This window comes from Lissotriton vulgaris, chromosome 3_1 (genome assembly GCF_964263255.1).
Source record: "Lissotriton vulgaris chromosome 3_1, aLisVul1.2, whole genome shotgun sequence".
In the NCBI taxonomy this organism is placed as follows: Eukaryota; Metazoa; Chordata; class Amphibia; order Caudata; family Salamandridae; genus Lissotriton; species Lissotriton vulgaris.
The window spans coordinates 1,066,202,015-1,066,222,964 of NC_141689.1; the positions used below are offsets into that span (position 1 = coordinate 1,066,202,015).

Here is a 20,950-nt window from a genome sequence, read left to right on the forward strand (position 1 = left end):
TTTTACGAAGGATAACATAGGATGGATGAATAGCATGAAACATATTGAGTGGTCACCAGAGAAGGTGAAAGAAAACATTATCAAGGCACAAATGGTGTACAAAAAGAATATTGACACAAAGAATGTGACAAAGATGGAAGAACTCAAGGTGGGTGATTGGGTTAAAACTAAGAAATGGGGTAAGGTGGCTAAGGGAGAAAGTGTATTTTCTAAGCCACTTAAAGTGGTAGAATGTTTAAAGAATTCAGCACGATTGAGTGATGATCGCGTATGGCATATGAGTCGTATAGCACAATGTAAAAACATTCAAAAGGCGCAGCAGGAGGATATTGGGGAAACTACAACCATGTTTGATGATTGGTTGTGGGAGGATGGAATAGAGGGCGAAGTAGAGGTAGAAGAAAGTGAAGAAGTATTGGGTGAGCAAGAAATTGTTGAGAGATCTGCAGAGGTACTGGAACAAACAGGAATGGATTCTTGAAGATTGGGATGAATGGGCAGAGTCATTTGTACTCCTCACAGATTCAAGGATTACATGCTGTCGTAAAATTTAGTATTGTATTTGTATATTTGTTGTACATAGTTGTTTTGTGTTGTTATATTTTCTCATATGGGGGGAAGATGTGTGGTGTTGATACATTCCATGTTTGGATTGTATCTTGCATCACCAAGTAGAACATAGAATTAATGTGGGAAGGGAATTCGAAGTGGGATAGTTGTAGTGGTATTTTGATGAAGATGAGCTGGAGAGGTTAGATGCAAAGATGCCAATAAAGTTTTATCTTTATACTCAAACTGGTGGAGTATACTTTATAGGAACAATTGCAATCTTCCCCCAATAGGCGGACACCATCGCATGCCAGGACGGGACAATCTGGGGGTATGAGAGCTGTGCTAGCCCATCACAGGTTACTGGATGCAGGGGCTGTGCCTGAACAACTTCTATGATTTATGCGCTTGTCAAAATGATTTATGCCATCCCGTGACGTCATTTCATTGCCAGGTCATAGCAGGTTATGACCAAGGTAATGTAACCAAAAGTAAGCTGTGCATGTAATGCCAAATAAACTGCGGCCAACATATACCACTAGAAAATAAGACATACACGTGTTGGTAAATATTATTGGAAAACGATATGGGTAGAAGGATATGAATGGCAGTTTGAGAGTGAGCCCAGTCCAGAGTTTATTTTTATTATTGTTTTTGCCAGGCCAGGTACAAAAGCTAGCCATTCCCAGAACATTGGTTCCGATGACATTCCATATGTTTATAGGAACAGGAATTATCCACCTGTAGAAACATGTCATGCCATCGAGCTGGAGTCAAACTCTGTGGGTATACCCAGAAATATTCCTTTTGTTTAAAATGGATCACTGAAATATTATCGACGGACACATTATCGACTTACCAAAATATCGTTGACAAATTATCGACGACAAAAATATCGACTTACTATACTTATTACACAAACTACAAAAATATCGAGTACAAAATATCGAGTAGTAACTATATCGAGTACATAAATATCGCTTAAAAAAATATCGACTACAATTATATCGTTGGACATGAAATTAGCCCTAACACTACAAAAATATCGACTACAAAAATATAGACTACCACAATATCGTTAAAAATAAAATATCGAGTTCATATTTGCACACTTTTCTTTCTAAAATACCATCTTTATCATCAATAAAAGTCATTTCTCACTAAAAAAAACGTTTCACATATCCTACCGGTTTCTTACATGAAATTACTATTAATCCACATTTGCTATACATTCTATTACATGCATTTTATCTTTTTCTATTAATCTTTGCATTTAACTAACATTTTCATTACTTATTTTCACATATAAATATATTTCATTTAAACACGAACCTGCTTTAATGCGGGAATAACCACATACCACCATTCTCACATCAACAAACACTCCAATTAACTTAAAAAAATTCAAACTAGCCTATACTATGCTTCCTTACATCCTACAACCAATCAAATCAAAGCACACATAACACATATACTATAAAAGGGCTACATGCATTCTACCATTTGTTGCTGCTACCTCTCTGGAAAGTAGATGCCAACACTTTGAAGATTTTGTTGCAGAATAAACATCTTTAAAGATCCAGCTTACTAGCTAATTAATCAAGTAAGTAACACAACATTTTTGTAGAAAAATAAATTAAAAGTGCACTATTTTCCTTACATCTCCTAAGTCTTACACTTATTTTATTTTCATGTCTTCCTACTTTTCTGATAGAAACTACTCCAACACAAATCCTATTACATGGTCATATTTCTTCATGTGCAAATTCAGATAGTAAGTATATAATAATTTTCTGTTACACACCAACTGCTTTTTTTAAACACTAATTTACAAGAGTATTTATTTTTCATTACCATTATATTTACAGATATACTGAAATTGTGCTATTTCTACAGCAAAAACGATAAAACTACCCTAATTACACATGTAAGTATAGATGTGTTTGTTATAAAACGGCCAATTTCATTAATGCACATTTTTAAACAACATATCTTGCTTTTTACATCTTCCCTATAGATCATTTGAAAGATCCAAGATCAACTATAGCAAAACACAAGAATACCCTTCAGAAAAATGTAAGTGTAATTGTTATTAGCTACAATGTGGGCACAAAAAACGCTAACTATATTCTTAACACCATGTTATTCATTTTGAATTGCCTCTACAGATATTCAGAAAACATCATACATGTATTCTACATCTCATATGAAAACATCCTACACAAAATATACCAATATAGAAGAATAGCCTTGTATAAAATGTAAGTATATTTATCATTTCTCTAAAACAGCCGAAAATAACACAGACTATGTTCTTAACAACATCTTATCTATTTTATATTTCCTCTACAGATATTCTGAATACATCATACAGCTATTCTACCTACAACAAAGAAAACGACATATTTAGAAGTTAGTATACGTTTAAATCTGTTACATTTCCAAACAGTTCAGTATTAAAATTATAATATTTTGCTTTTATTTCTTCTATCTACTCTACAGATCATACCTGTACTAAATTGATGAACTCCAGCAATTACTACTATTCTACTATTTAAACAAGTAAGTATATGTAATGTTTACATCAAATGCACTAGTAAACAAAAATGACAACTGCTTTTGAGTAGGAAATACGTTTGTTATATAGAAACATTAATGTTGTTTTTCAATATTTTCATACCAACAGCAAATAAAGACATACATACAAGAACATCATTGAAAAGACATTTCTGCTTCTGTGACTACTACTTTGATTAACTGTAAGTATAAATGCATCACTAATAATGTTAGCACCACATAAGTAAAAAAATGTGTACTGATTTTGTTTCTTTCTACTCTTTCCTAGAACAAGTAAATCAAAATGACTGAAGGTGCAGAATTTGTCATGTCTCAGAAAAACAAATTACTATTATGCTACATGGGTTATGTGTATAATCAGGAGAGACAAAGTGGCAGAAAGGTTTTTTGGAAGTGTACAAAATATTACTCCAACAAATGTTATGGGAGGGCCACTACCGAGGAAAGTAATGTGCTATTTACTAGAGAACATAATCATCCCCCAAATGTCACCGAAATTGAAATTAGAGATGCCTTAGAGAGTATTAAAAGTGCTAGCACACAAAGTGACAAACCCACCACACAAATACTTAAAGAAGAACTGGTAAAAATCCCTGCCCATGCTTCAGGGCAACTACCCTCTATTGACTCCCTGAAGCGCACAATTGCACGCACCAAACGACTCACTAGCACAACCCAACCCAACCCAACTTGTTTTGAAGAAATTATTATTTCACCCGAAATGGCCATCACACACAATAAAGATAAATTTATTCTTTTTGATAATGAAAGCAGTACAAACCGAATAATTATGTTTGCAACTGCAAGTAATTTACGAAAAATCCAACAGTGTCCCCAATGGATGATGGATGGAACCTTTAAACCCTGCCCAAAACCTTTTTACCAACTGTATTCCATCCACGGTTTATACCATCATTCTAACATACCTTTCATTTACTGTTTGCTACCCAACAAACAGCAAACAACCTACACCGAAATTTTAAATGTTCTCAAAACGGAAATCAATAATTATTTTCCCGAAAAAATAATTATTGATTTCGAATTAGCTATGATAAATAGCATTTTGAGAACATTTCCCCACACAGCAATCCAGGGTTGCTATTATCATTTTAATCAGAGTATATGGAGGCATCTCCAAAAATCTACTTTAAGTGTACTATACTCTACAGATAGCACCTTTGCCTATCAAGTTAAAAAGTTAATAGCCCTGGCCTACGTCCCTGTTACAGATGTTGCTGAACATTACAATTTATTAATTGACAGCGCATACTATAAGAGGAATGAGGATAAGTTAACACCATTGCTAGACTATTTTGAAGACACTTGGGTGGGAAGGTTGCACAGATCAGGACATCGACGCCAGCCCAAATTCCAAATCCCTTGGTGGAATGTCTATCGCAGTACTTTAAACCAAGAGGCTAAAACCAACAACAGTGTTGAAGGGTGGCATAATGCTTTCCAAGCAACTACAAACCGAGGCCAACCCACATTCCACAACCTTCTTGAAGCTTTGAAAAAAGAACAAAGCTATCAGGAACTAAGAATGGAACAATCAGTGTCACAAATAGGGCCCAAACTCACTAAACAAACCCAACAAATGTTCCGACTACTTCAAAGTCAAGTTACATTATACCCTACAACTAGAGGTTTAGAATACCTGGCAATAATAGCAAAAAGTCTACTTTAAAAATATCAAATAAATGTACGAATGTCTTCTTACAATACTAATAAAATTCACATGTCATAAACATATATAAAAAATTATAAATAAAACATATTTGTTTGACAAACTTAGAAAATTTATGCAAATAAATTCGTAACAAATATGCAATGTTTATAATTTTTTATAACATACACATAACATTAGAAATCGACATTTCCCACCCAATCAAAATAGTAAAATAAATACTTACTATTTTTGAACTTGAGAGACGCAATGAAGGAAAAATCAATCCATACAATCCAATCCAATATCTTACTATTCCAATGTGGGAAACCCTCAAAAACCCGAAAATAAATTGTAAAACGTAAAAAAACGCTCCATGAAATCCCGAAAACAGTAGTGTGTACACGTTAGGATTTAAAGTTATATACACACTATTTTAAAAAAACGGTTACGCATATCAATGTATCAATCCGATTCGAAACCCTCCAAAAAACCCGAAAAAGGTTTAAAAAGTGAAAAAACCGCTCCTGGCAAACACGAAAAATAGGAGATAAAAGTCAAAATGTAAGCATAATAACTTAAACATTAGTTTCTCCATTAAAAAACACGCTTCCTTCCATGTAGTTTTCGTGCGAGGAAACGAAACCTGTAAAATAACATATATAACGAAAGCCACCCACAAATACCCCCTTCACATTTGTAAATATACTAACAATTAACATTAACCATGTAAGAAGACATTTCCGAACACTTAAAATTAGACTTGAAGGAAAAAAAGCACGACACATCTATAACGGAAACTTTTCACCCAAACGCAAATTAAACTATTAATACATACACCAAAAAACACTACAAAGTTTGATTATACCCTCAAACATGACCACTTACTTATAATTTGTAGTTAAAAATAACCTTACCTCTCTCCACGCGAAGCAACTCCCAACCGCGAACTTCTCCAGTCCTGAATGGAGCGCAATAACCTTACGCGGTAAAAAAGTAGTCCCCTTAACCCATTTGTGTAAAAGGATAATAGAATAAACAATGTTAAATGTAAAATATATAATACATACACATGTATAATATAACAAATTAATACACTATACTCATGTCAATTTTCCTTTATTAAAAAAAAAATATATTTAATAAAAATTAATATATAATATGTATTATATATTAATAATATTAAATAATTATATAAAACTTTGAATAAAAGATGTAAATATTTAGTTAATCAGTATATTTATATGAATAAATTTGTGTATAATTTAAATAAAACATTAAAAATGTTAATGGGTTTAATTAATAATGATAAATAATATAACTTATTTATTGTTATTAATATAACAAGTAGAACCATTTAGTATATAAAGAATGGCCTTAAAAAAGTCTTTATTTTATCTGTGAATGTATATATTTTTGTTAATAATAAAATAATGTTTATGTTTATTAATTAATAATAATAATAATAATTAATAAAAAAATTATTATTTTTATTAATTAGTAAAAAAAGTTATATAATTATTTCTAAGTGTAACAAAATTATATAATTGCTTTAGTAATATTTGATAAATACCAGATATTATAATTAAACATATTGTTTCCCTATACAATTTTAAACTTTACAACCAAATCGATTTATATGTTTTATGTAAAAACAACATTGTGTGAAATATACACCAAGAAATTTTTTTTTTGTATTTGAATTGATCCTAAAAATGTAATATTACTCATGTTACTTGTTAAAAAGAAATATGTATTATATATTTTATTATGTTAATATTTAATATTAACATTATTAAATATTAATATAAGAAAAATATAAGAAATCATTGTTTAATATATTTCTATATAAATAGTTTAAATTGTAAGTGACTGATGTGAATATGTAAAATTTACTGAAAAACTCTAGTAATCCAAATTATGTTTTACATTGACCACATGTATATAAATGTAAAGATGTTGTGTGAATAATAAAAGTTTCAAAAAATATGATGTTATATTTGTTTGTGATTTTATTGTAGTACACAATAAAAAAATGAAAAATTGTTTAATAAAGTTATTAGAAAACATCTATGTTGCATTAATTATTATTTGTAAATTACAGTAATGAACAAATGTATACAAATGTGCTGCACACTGACCAATTGTATATATATTGTTACTACTCCAGTCAATCTCAAATCATAGAAGCTGCAGGACACTAACAAAAATTATTGTACTATTCCTACTACACTCCTACTACACTCAAGGTAATAGCATAAAATGTGGTGGAGAGTAACCAATGTATTTTTATTAATCCAACTCCAGTGTTGGTAATATTACTGATGATGCTGTACACCAACCAATTAATAATTAGAATTGCAACTCCACTCTAGCTACTGTCTGAAAACATCCTAATACATAAATAGTTTTGATCTAAATAAAGGGTACTAATGTAAAGTTATAATAATAGCTATTTTTGTGTAATAAATTTAATGTATCACTGTTAACTTAAACTATCAGCACTCTAAAATACCCAAAACTGTCCCAAAACACTAAAAAGACCCCTTCACCCTAAAGGCCAAAACTGACCCAGAACCCTACAAATACCCCTTTATCAACAGACTGAAAACTGACCCTGAACCCTACAAATACCCCTACACCCACAAACTGAAAACTGACCCTGAACCCTACAAATACCCCTTTACCCACAAACTGAAAACTGACCCTGAACCCTACAAATACCCCTACACCCACAAACTGAAAACTGACCCTGAACCCTACAAATACTCCTTTCCCAACAAACTGAAAACTGACCCTGAACCCTACAAATACCCCTACACCCACAAACTGAAAACTAACCCAGAACCCTACAAATACTCCTTTCCCAACAAACAGAAAACTGACCCTGAACCCTACAAATACCCCTTTACCCACAAACTGAAAACTGACCCTGAACCCTACAAATACCCCTACACCCACAAACTGAAAACTGACCCTGAACCCTACAAATACTCCTTTCCCAACAAACTGAAAACTGACCCTGAACCCTACAAATACCCCTTTACCCACAAACTGAAAACTGACCCTGAACCCTACAAATACCCCTACACCCACAAACTGAAAACTGACCCTGAACCCTACAAACACTCCTTTCCCAACAAACTGAAAACTGACCCTGAACCCTACAAATACCCCTACACCCACAAACTGAAAACTGACCCTGAACCCTACAAACACTCCTTTCCCAACAAACTGAAAACTGACCCTGAACCCTACAAATACCCCTACACCCACAAACTGAAAACTGACCCTGAACCCTACAAATACTCCTTTCCCAACAAACTGAAAACTGACCCTGAACCCTACAAATACCCCTTTACCCACAAACTGAAAACTGACCCTGAACCCAACAAATACCCCTTTACCCACAAACTGAAAACTGACCCTGAACCCTACAAATACCCCTTTACCCACAAACTGAAAACTGACCCTGAACCCTACAAATACCCCTTTACCCACAAACTAAAAACTGACCCAGAACTCTACAAATAGCCCTTTACACAAGAACTGAAAACTGACCCTCAAACTCAAAAATACACATTTATCCACAAACGTAAAAATATCCAAAATCCCACTAAATACACTTTTACTCACGACTAGAAAAAAGACCCAAAACCCTAAAAAATTAACCTATAACAAAAACTATGAAACTAAGCCAGAACACTATAAATAATAATGAACACAACATTAAACATATATATATGAAAAATACATATTTATTGTAAAAAAATATTATAAAATATATTTTCACATTACCTATAATAATAATAATTTAGATTAATTAATATTGTTTAATTCCAATTAATTAATTAACTACAACATAAATTAACACATTACATTTAAATGTATACAATTAATGTAATTAAGTCATTATTATAAATTAATTACCAATTAATTTATTTAAATCATATGCAATATATTAATTACATCATTAACTATTTATAATTAATGTGTTAGCAATTAATAAATGTCAATAATATACTAATTCTTAATACAAAAAATCACTAATTATTATTAATTAATAACCAATATATCAATTAAAATCATATACAAAATAATTATTAAAAAAAATATTAATAATCAATTAATCAATTAATCAATTAACTTATATGCTAATTAATCAATTAAACAATTAACTAATTAATATTAATTATTTACCAATTAAAATCTAATTAAAACAATTACCAAACATATATTAACTAATTAATTATTATTAAATTACTTCCCACCCTATTCCCCTATAAACCCACAACCCGCTCCTAAACATTAGGTACTATTTATTAATATATTATATATATATAATATTTTATTAAATCAATATTTTCTAACATTGTTTCGATATTTTTTACTTTCACTATATTTCGATATTTTGTCTAGTCGATATTTTTGAGTCGATATTTTTGTAATCGATATTTTTGGGTCATTTTTGCAGTCGATATTTTGTTCAACGATATTCCTATAGTCGATATTTTGGTATTGTCGATATTTTTCCGTCGATATTTTGTCCATTCGATATTATGTAGTCGATATTATGTCCAGTTACCGTTTAAAATTAGAGATGGTATATGGGAATGCGCACCTCCGCCATCAAGGCCACTCTTCTTTCTGACATTCGCAGTATCTTTTTGGGCAATTTACAGGGAGAACCAGCTCAATATTATAAAATCATCCCATCAGTTCCCCAGACCCTAAAAAATGTTGTTTATTTTTTGTAAAAATGTTTCACGAATAACATAGATGTTATATAAAGTTTACATTTTCAGAACAAAATCGATATTCGCCATTAAAATAAAGATTACGTCGCTCCGTCATAAAAAACGGACATTTTTAAATAAATCTTACCACAATTGTTAAAATGAAGCCGGTGCATATGATGGATACCGGAAGAGCGATCCCGATCCTGGCATCCGTGGTGAGCGCGCAGACACCACAGTCAGCCGGACAGGTGGAACAACCCTCGCTTTCTTCACACACAGCATCTCCGCACACTAAAAACAAACATAAACAAGGAGAAAAGGTGCTTGCCCAACCCCAACAAGCTCACAAACTTTAAAAAAATGAAATACACAAATTTCATGGGCCAACATATACATAGAATGAAGGCAGCAAGCATGCCACTGAAATTAAGTGACAGGGCCAGGTGTTGTGAACACTTCTTGCTTCTTATTACTGTAAATTACGTCATGAATGTCATTGATATTGGATCTGAGGCAGCAATGTTTTTACAATTTCCTCTAAGGCCCTATTCATATGTAATTGTGCAGATGGAAAGTAAATCAAATTTATGTAAAAGGCTCTTTCTTATTGTTTATCACGTATCAACGTAGTGGCACATTTGTGGCAGCAGAGTGTAAGGATGAAGTAATCGTTCAAAAGGAAGTCAATGGGGAGGCAGCGGTGCAGGGTGCAGGGTGGAAGCAGTGGCACAAGGTGACACGAGGAAGCTACAGACCTGGGTGTGAGGGCGAAACATTGGTCCAGAGTTCAAGAGAAGAAACAGTGGCACGGGGTGCACAGGAATAAACAATGATACTGGCTGCAAAGGGCATGTACCTCAAAGCGTTCTATGCCATTAACGTCTCGCAGTTATTACATTTTGACCATTTTTAACCAAGGATGTCCAGGGCCTTCCTTAAATGGCAGGAGATGAGGAATTCAGATTTTTTTGTTTGTGCCACCAAAAAATGACTCCAGAATGCATGGTTCTTGTGCATTTGAATTACCCTAAGTGCACTCTCAAGCTTTGTTGGTATAGAGGTCAGCAGCTTTGCAAAATGATAATATTGAGGCCAATCACATTGTAGTTTTTTTTGCTTCTTCCCAAATAGGAATGAGGACATAGCATGGATATTTATATAGACATACCTGACCTTAGCGTCACTTCTAACACATCACATATCATGGTAATGAATATGACACTTTTTTTGTCTGCTTTTTCCCTGCATGCAATTACAACGCGGTCGTTACAACGAATGCGTTATAGCAACCCATAACATTACCCCGCAAGTCGTAACAATGACTTGCTCTAGGAGGGGCGCTGGATGTTGGAATATTATAATTTACTATTCCAACTCCAGTATGCACATCAGTAGGGAAGGTGTTGGATTTTAAATCCAACACCTTCTGCCCCCTCGGCAAGTCGTTTTTCTTACTTGCAGAGTAATGGTATGCTCTGTTACTACGCGGTCGTTGTAACGACCACGTTGTAATTCCCTGCGCAGAAAATAATTTGTGATAAATGATGTTTACCCCTGGTAATAGGTCCTAGAAGCTCAAACAGCAGGACCCACCTCTGCAAGAGCCACACACTTACCAAAGTCAAAACCTTCTCATACCTTAGTCTCATGTTCGAATCCTCTGTCACCTGGTCATGAATGGTCAGGGAAAGGAGGAATGCCTTCACTAGAAGCATTGCTTCTGTTTCAGACTTTGCCACCAGGTTGGAGCATACATTTGTGGGGCTATGCTCGAGATCTATACAGTAAAATGTGCGCCCATAGTGTCTTGGGGTTGTGATATCTGGGGTATTCTAATACTGTTCCCTATGATGTGTCGAGAACATGTTTCTGAAAAGGCTGCTTGCAGTCCACAGTGGCTCATCTACTTCCATCGCCATGAAGAGCTAATGCATATCATTTTGGGTCACACGATTAGTCTCAGACCTCTCCTTTTATGGTTGCATTTTGGCTCAAGTTGGAGCTGGAACTTAACAGGAAATCTTTAAACGATTTTGTAGAACTGGACCATGTTTCTTGCATACCATGGATTTCATACATCAAGAATTTTTATTTAAATTAGGGTGACTGAACCTTTTTGGTAATACTGAGAATATCAAGAAAGCAGATCTCATTTGGGTAAAAAACACATTTGATAGCCAGTTTTGTGAAGAGAGGGAAACCCTTGTCTCATCAAAGGTCACAGTTAGGTCATATATTCTTATGCAGACTACTCTCTATATAGAACCATATCTTTTATATGACATGTATAACTCACATCATTACTTACTAACACTTTTTAGGTTAAACATTATTCATCCTTTATTGAGCACTCCCAAGGGATGATCACGGGATGTGGATCGCCCACCTTGTATTTGTGGTTTTACTTCCACTCAAGACACTATGCACTTTACTTTATTCTGACCCATTTACAAACATTTCAGATCTAGTTTTTTAAACCCACTTTCAGTTGGAATACATTTTATTCAGGCTAGGCCTGCTTTTTTGTTTTGATAGGTATTAAGTGCTCCTTTTATGTGATGATCTGTTGCTTACTTTTTCAATTATGCCGTCTTGACGCCATGTTTTATAATGTTTAACTATGTATTGTCTGAATTATTAATGGAATTGCTTTTTATGGTTTTGTACTTCAAAATGAAAAAAGTATATTGAGTGAATGCTTAAATTATTCTTAGCAACTTATAATTACTCTTGGCCTCACTCCAGTCTATCATTTCTTTCCAGTCAATTCAATTTCAAACAGGGACCAGAGCAGCCTTGTTCTCTCTGCAGTAACAAAAGTGCAGTCTGATTTCCCTCATTACAGGAACAAAAGCAATCACAGCCAGCATTACAAGTTGGCCTTTTATAATCTGTAATTTTATCAAGGTGCAAAGCTATCCCTAAAGTTAATGGTTACATTGGTTTAATGAAAAGAATGTGTAACCATAGCCTCCATGTAAATGTGTACGGGTGTGGGGCAGAATTTGAGGCCATTGTCCCAAAAAATGTTTTCTCCGGCCCATGTTAATACATGATTTGACCCCTGTGTGGTCCAGGTATGTAGGGAGAATGATGCTTACAGGGAGATTATGGACAACATTAACATTAGAGGAAACAAAAGCCTTGGACATACACCTATTCTCATTATAAACAGTTACAGAATTTAGGAAACCAACAATGTCCTTTTGTGCTCCATAAAGGCCCTGCCATTCCAACATAGTTTCATTTTATGTGGGAATGTACTGCAAAACAAATATCACCTACATTCCCTCACAAACATATGTTATAAGTAACCATATGAATTGTACTACAGAAAAAAAACTTACATTGAGGATTCAGTAACACCTTCAATCATTAATCGGCAATGATGTCATATATCCAATGAGTTTAGAATACATTGACTACCACATACATTAACAAGCATTTGCAATGCAATAGGTCTCGCATTTGCAAAAGTTTAAGCTCTTGGCATTGTAAATGATAATACGTTTTATTTATCTGTTTTGATAATTAACACATAAATAAAAGGCTTTGTCATTTACAATGCCAATAGCTCAAACACTTGTAAATGCGAGACCTAATTCCCTGCAAAGATGCGGCCACCATTGTTCAGGGCTGCTTGGAAAGTGAAGGCAAGCGTGGCACACTGAATGTTGCAGGAAAGCATGTTGTGCCTGCAGTGCGAGCAACTCATTAAAGAAAATAGTTTTTACTGAGTAAGTAAGACATACCGAGTAACAACCGACGTAAAAGGGCGAGTCATCGTGAGAGGTTACAAATGAAGAAAAGGCGGCACTAAGAAGGGACTAACAAGCCTATTAACGATTCAGAAGTCAGCATTTACGAAAGACAATGGAACACGCCAATGACAAACATGGGCGGAGAGTGGGCAGGACTTCAAGTCCATACTCCAGTACAGCATGCCTCGCGGAGCAGTGCTTGCGCTGCCCAGGCTCGACCTAACAATTGTAAAAACAAATGTTTTTGAGGTAAGTCTTGCCTGAACAGTACACTTTAAACCCCTTTGTATTGCAGTGTTTATTTTAAAGGTTGAAGCGAGGAAACACAACCAACCTGGCTCACAGCAATAAAACCAGCCAAACTAGCAGAAAAAACGCCCCCACCCTGCCAGCCACCGAGAAAACACCCAGTGTCCAGTAAGGCCATTCCAGGCCTGCTTACATACACTGATCTCTAAACGATTCTCAGCAAAATATTCACCTGCACATTTTAATATGAAAAAAATCAGCTGCTCTAGTGCAAATGCACCTGCTGACTTCTTTGATTTTTTAAAAATATTCCCGGTACAGAAGGGGGAGATGGGTTGGAGGGGAGTTTGAGAATACCCACAAATGTGTAATTTTGAGTGTTCCTAAATGTTACAGCACTCTTCTACTTCAAAATTTACTAACTCGAAAATCTGAGTAAGTAAATCATTTTTACGAGTGAAAACCGACTTTTATGAAAAAAAAAAAATTCTGTCGTAAAAAACGCTTTCGTCTAACATAAACATATAAAGGAGATCATTCTTCTCTGCGTCTCTGTTACAAATTATTAATATTATTTATCTTTAAAAGACAACAAAATGTGCCCATCAATACATGATAAATCTGTCTTCTTGTAGAAAACTAAAAGCAAACAATTGTTAATTGGCAGGGAATCTTTTGATCTGAACAGCCGATAGGTCAGAAATGGACTGATTCTGTCAGCCAGTTGTATTTTCTCGCAATCTTGTCTGGAGATCGTCTGGTTTGAAGGTCCAATAAATTAAATGCAAAAGTGTTTCTGCACTGTAGACAAGCACACAATCATCACAGGACCAGCTGGCTTCTTTTATAAATAAAGAACTTAACACAATGAAAATTATTCTAGATGGCATATTGAGGCCTGCATAATAATCGCCTCGCAAATTCCATTTTGGGTGCAACCTCCAGGTTGTGCCCAAAAAGTTATAAAGCCATGTAGGTAGCTTGCAAGTACTTGCTCCTGCGAATTGTGGCTGGTGAAATCTGGTGCAATATTATATGAGCAATAGCGGATGTGTGCGCTTTGCTGAATCTGTGACAGGGGAAAAACATGCTAATAGTGTGTGTGTTTATCCTCATTCATGCACAATTGTGCACAAATGGTGCAACTGTCAATTTCAAAACCCACAAAATTAGAGGTTTGTGGGAGTGTCATTGACACCAAAAGAAGACAGGGCCCAGAGTGGATATCTGCTGTTTGGTTCTGCATGGGCCACCATTGGGCATATCTGCTTAAAACAAGCATCTGGAAGAGCCAAATCATAACAAACCACCGCTTTCTTTGTTAAAAGGTGGCCCATCCTGACAGACTATAAAAACACTGTGGCCTCCTACATCACTGTGCACAATGCATGACTGACTTCAAGCAGGCACACAATGGCATCCAGGGAGAGGGTGGTGACGTAACACACTGGAACAGCTTTCAAACTGAATTTTAAATGCTTTGCAAACTTTCTCCGTCTTTTTCTTCAACATAGACTTGACTGCTTGAGAAAACCAGAAAAAGTACTTTGCAGAAACTAGTCGAGAAAGAGTTTTCTTTCAATATATTTAATGCACAAAATAATATACAGGGAGAAAGGACGTGAGAGCAAAGAATATGAGCAGCCTCAGAAGATTTATGGCCCAGAGGGAGATAAGGTATGCGCAGCATGTGGATGTTGTGAGGGCTTGCAGGGAGGGGCCCCAGAAGAGAGACTCTGGATGCCAAGCTCTGCAAGTCTGGTGCTCAGCCACGGGAAACAAAAGAGAGGAAGGGAGTTTGGCTCTTTTGTTTCCCGTGACTGAGCACCAAACTTGCAGAGCTTGGCAACCAGAGTCTCTGTTCTGGGGCCCCTCTTGAAGGTGTCATTAGTTCGGTGCCAGTCTCGTCTCTGCAATAAGACAGAGCAGTTAATGTGAGTTAATTGTGTTTCATAAAAATATTCATTGCATGTTCTGCCAAGTGTCCCTCTTTAGTGTCACGTGGCGGTGCCGTGGGCTTGGTAGTTTATTTCTCCTCTCAGAGTAGGGCGGAAGCTTTGTTGAGGCAAGAGCAGGGGTGGGTGTGTTCAATTCAGCCACATGTTGTCTTTGTGGCCATTCAGCGTGCACAATACACACAGGAGCAAAAACCATTCCGTTTCTGTTGACTTTGGTGTGATGTGCGCTGGGCGCAACCAGAGGAACAGCAGATAAGTCAGATAATGGAGAGCTGGGGGCACTGGCCTGTGACAGAGACCCCTAATCTCGAAGGACTATCTCAAGCAAAACAGTTTGACAAAGCAGTGCTGTAAAACGGACAAATTAAACCAGCATACACAAAAGCGAAAGTCTTCAGTTACCAGGCTACAGCTGAAAAACAGATGGCACACTGCACTTCAATTAAAAGAAGTGCAAGCAGAGCAAACTAACACTGTAGTTAGGCGTTGCTGTATCGGGACTACAAGGAAGTTAGAAAATGACCAACAGCCAACAGAAAGGGAGATAACAACAACACAACCACAACTAAGCCAATAGCAAGCAGAAAGACAGATTACATTAAGTTTACCCCAACATACAGATTACTTTAGGTCTCGCTGAGACAGTGCATGCATGCACTGCCAAGGCGAGACCTAAAAAGGATTGAAATATTATCTCCCAAACCATATGAAACCATTACTCAGAGGAAAAAACACAAATACAATTGTGAAAGAAGTATTTATATAGAAAATAAAACAGAAAGTTGTGACATTAGGTTAAAATGGTCATGAAATGTACTCTTTTTCAATCTGAAATACAGAAACCTCAACAAATGAATCACTATGCAAAAGCATTAAACAAAAGAGGAGCCGAAATATGTGGACAAATATGCAATATAGTCAGTAGAAGTACTCCGATTTAGCCCTATGTTATAACTGCCTCAAAATTCAGCGTTCATGCTGTGTACATGGCAATTCCTATTCTGTTATATATACATCAAAACACAGCAGAAGCACATTTGAAATGCTCATACAGTTCATCAATAACATCAGTTTATACAAATTCCACTTTTTGAAATGAATATCAAAGAAGAATTCAGAAGTTCACTTCTGTAGCAGATCCAAGAAGACAACTAATTGTCTTTTGTCAATTACAAAAGTCGTTCAAGTAACAATCATTATTCTGCATACTTCTACAGCAAAACGTGATTACCCAAAATGGAGCATAGTAACTTATATTGTGCTTATGACCTTGAAGACAAATATATTTTCTATTTGCTCATTTCTTAACCCAGGTGGAGGACAGCAATTCTTGAGGAAAAAATGCCTTCTTTCCCTTTTGATGTACACAAATGTGTGGTCAGTAAAAAAGGACATAATAAGTAGGAGAGTGCTAAATTTCCAGAACTTGTGTTTGCATAATTAACAAAATGTTTGTAAAATTATACAAAATTACGTGTAATGACGTGAAAAGCAAGTCGAGTATTTTGAGCTATATTCTAGTGCAAAATGCATTTTGTCATAAAAATAGTGCAAACAAACACAAAAGAAATGCTAACAGCTGCTTGTTTTCTGTTGCTCCTGTGCATATGTTGTAACGTTACAGCGGATTCAGTATAATCACTCAAAGGGGCATAATGGCATGATTTTGAGAATTTTGTGTTACAAGTTAAATTCCCAAAATAGGGATGTACCATTTAATTTTTGCCCAGGCCAAATAATAAAGATTATAATTAGTATACATATATGTAATTTGTTTTAAACCCATGAAATAAAAAATAAAGCTGCATCTTGAACGTTATCAAGAAGAAAATTAAAGAATTTTAAGATTCAAGATGGAGTAATGAACCATTGTCAAGATGTACATTATGACAATAAATAAGGTGCAAGACTACATCAATTGCTTCAAGAAACAAAGACAAAGAGACTTGCTGTGTCAAATAAACACACATTTTACCAATGAATTGATTTTAAGTGCAATCAATTCTCAGAAATAATCATAATGCATAGGGTTTTTGTCAAATATTTTTTAATTGTAACTATAACATTTTTCTTAGAAATAAGGATGTCTCAGTGAGTTGAAAGCATGCTACTGGCTGATCTGCGTGTGACCTCAGGTCTCAAGTTTGAATAAAGGAAGAGTAAACCAAATTTCCACACTTTCAAGGTTCATAAACTATAGCATTAACAAATGAGTAATAGTTACAATACATATGTTGTTTGCAGTGTTTTGAAACAGCAAGACATGCCAGTAAGTGCCATATAAAAGCACATTTTAATTTGTTACTGATTTGCTTCTAGGGGAAAAAAAGATTAACAGCTAACACTTCTAAAGTTTGTAGGTGTCCACTTTGTGATTTATGATGAATTATTAGTCACCAAACTATGCTGCATGCATGCCATTGATGACTCTAGATAGTTATTATTCTAGCATAATATGATAGGAGGGGAAGTCCACTGTCAGTTATTGATTCCAAGTCAAATGGGAGGACTGGGCACTTATTCGGTGGTATTAAGCGTATTATAAATTAAATTACAATTATTCTCTAGTGCGCCGACTGCATCCCTAATGCATTAGAGTGCAAGTACACTTAACTGAAGACTTGAAATATGAACCCTGTGATAACATTTTGTTTTCCATTTAGACACAAATATTTTAAAGTGTACTGTACCTACTGCGGGCAAGACAGTGGTTTTGGCTTCCAGTGCCACTTGCATTCTTCCTACTCTGATGTGTGCAATGAGAGATGTCAGACCAACATGGATCAAAACAACCTGTAGACAGAAACAAAAAAATCGTTACATTTTGCAACTGTCAGTGAACAGAATTGCAAAGGTTTCCATTGTACACCACTCCGTATCATATGCAGAAATGTTAAGCAAGCTTATTTCAGACATGAAATAAAGAAGTATTTTGTCACTATCTTATATTCAAAAATAAGAGGACCACTGCCTTTGACAACTTTTTAAATCTTCTACCACCAATCGAATATCTTTGTCTATTTTTGCTCTCTTTGCTCATATATTATTTGTTACGGTACTTACTTGATGATTCGTTGTGACAACATATTGAAACAAGCACCCTTCTATTCTATTATGTTTTTTTCTTTTTGTTAGCGTTTTTGTAACCAGCCCAAAGGTCCCATACGTAATGCAGATAATCCCTGCTCACAGTCACTGCATGAACTGCGGGGCAAACTATTGTCGCGTCCTTGTTGAATGGACCACTGTGAGGGGAGGAAAAGCCATATCAGCGTGGAAAGGGAACCTAGTGTAACATCTCCATATATCCTACAGGTCCGTTTTCAAACATGCTCAGAGAAAGTCCCCATTGGGAGGCACACAGTCCTTGAGAGTTGCAACTTTCTGTCTGATTATTAATATGCATTCTTTTAAATGATGCCGATTTTGTGTTCTTTGAGTAGTTGTGTGAATTCTGCTTGGTGTGTGCAGCAGTGAGTGTACTTTATATTCCTTTAGTACATGATAATTAATGATTGATGCTGGACTGGATTCTTAATTTCAGGTATTTTTCCATCTTACCTCTGTATATTTGTTGTAGTGATATTTCTAGGACATAAACAGGTGAGTGTTGGTAACATGTTCTGAAGAGTTACAGGTAAACATTTGTTTTGCAATGAATTCCGATACAGGAGTTCTGTAATATGAACGGGACCGGTGCCGCTCGAAGTTGCGCATCTACTGAGGGAGCTGCCTTGAACCCACGTTCTTCTACACCGGACCTGCTGGGGGCTTTAGAGGAGGCGTTGACAGCGTGAGGGACTGCGAGTACCAGGACTGACTGCGGCGCTGTGTGGAGCCGCACCTGGACACTCTTCCCGCCCACCCCGCCTCCTGTGGTGTCAAAACCGCGACTCGCGGCCCCCGCTCCGCGGGTGCCGCTCGAAGTTGCACATCTACTGAGGGAGCTGCCTTGAACCCACGTTCTTCTACACTGGACCTGCTGGGGGCTTTAGAGGAGGCGTTGACAGCGTGAGGGACTGCGAGTCCCAGGACTGACTGCGGCGCTGTGTGGAGCCGCACCTGGACACTCTTCCCGCCCACCCCGCCTACTGTGGTGACCGCCCTCTTCACTACCTTAAGTGTACGCAATCGGACGCGTGTCGCGGGACGCGCGCGAAGACCGGGCCAAGAGCGGGCCCGTTTTAGCCCGTTCGAGCCCAGGAGGGACCGGACCGGGCCACATCTCTTTCATCTGATCATCGGACCTATCATCCTGGATTGAGCCGCAAGGTGCACCCCAGCTTCAAGGTAGACCATTACATGGCTACAAGGGAGACCCGGAGCAAGGCGATGGCAGCAGCTGCTACATCTAAAGGTACTTTGGACAACTTCCTGATTAAAACCAGTTCAAAACCCACCAATGACATGTGTGTCACGGAAATCCCTTTGACCCAGAGCACCGCCCTCCCAAATTCGCCAGTTCCTATTATCCCTTCCCAGGACTCACTGGAGGCCTCGCACCTACAGCTCCTAGATAGCATAGATCAAACAATTGAATCAGTTCTTCTGCAGCTTAGATCCTCTTCTACTTTTCAGCGAGACTCTCATCTTGCGACCACTGGCAGCACTCAAATCCTATTGCCTAACTCTCCCTCACCTAAGCGATCAGGCCCTGAACTGGTCACTACGCAAGCAAGGGGCAATAAAGAAGGAGCAGTTCCCAAAAGGAAGATATTCAGACAATCGAAGGGAGCAAAAAGGGCTAGAATTGACCAAGGCCCGACTAGCGTTGCAGCCTCCCCAGACTCCATGGAACGCTCACCCCTTTTATTAAATAATGTTCGCGAGTCTCCACTGTGCCCTACGCAACTGTCACTACAGGGTACAGGGGCGCCATTTGTTTTCGGCGAAAATCTAAGGGCGGAAGGCGACCAGTTTTTACCCCTCATCACTAACGTGATGGAGAGACTCCTGGAACCCTTGATGAGGTGTCTGGATAGCATTAATACTCGGCTAACAGCAATCGAGACTACAATGGGGGATATGAAGGCCCACCCAAACCAGAGGGGTATGCATTCCACAGGTACAGTTCCTAGTGGGGTTCCCGCCATTATAGCGCCAGCTCCAGTAACTGGCCCTCCTATGGCATCAGTAGGTACAATTCCCCCCCCACCTCTCCAGATCCCTCATCCCTCTTCCTCCACCACACTGCCTATCCCACTACCAAAGCAAACTCCCCCAGTACCATTAGCAAGAAAATCCAAAGTGCCAGCACCTACTATCCCTTCTAGGCAAGGAACTACACAGAGCAGTTCTAACGCCCACACTGTCCAAAATGTTCCACCCTTGAAAGACCCAGCTATAGTAAATCTCCCACCCGAAGCCGCTCCTTACACTGTAATTTTGGCTGGAGTTCCTGAACTCTCTCCCAATACTCAGGAACCATTTGAGTCCCTTAGAAATAAGGTG

The 20,950-nt window shown here is 36.8% G+C and overlaps 1 protein-coding gene across 1 annotated transcript in view; it reads right to left on the minus strand.

Annotated features, from left to right (window-relative positions):
• Nucleotides 1–20,950, minus strand: part of LOC147727408 (atrial natriuretic peptide receptor 2-like) — a 592,594-nt gene that overhangs the window by 426,050 nt on the left and 145,594 nt on the right. Inside the window, exons 4-5 of the mRNA XM_086963625.1 lie at nucleotides 18,190–18,292; nucleotides 9,677–9,822 (exon numbers count right to left, since the gene is read on the minus strand). Coding sequence (XP_086819751.1) covers nucleotides 9,677–9,822; nucleotides 18,190–18,292 — 249 coding nt within the window. The remainder of the gene's footprint in view (nucleotides 1–9,676; nucleotides 9,823–18,189; nucleotides 18,293–20,950) is intronic.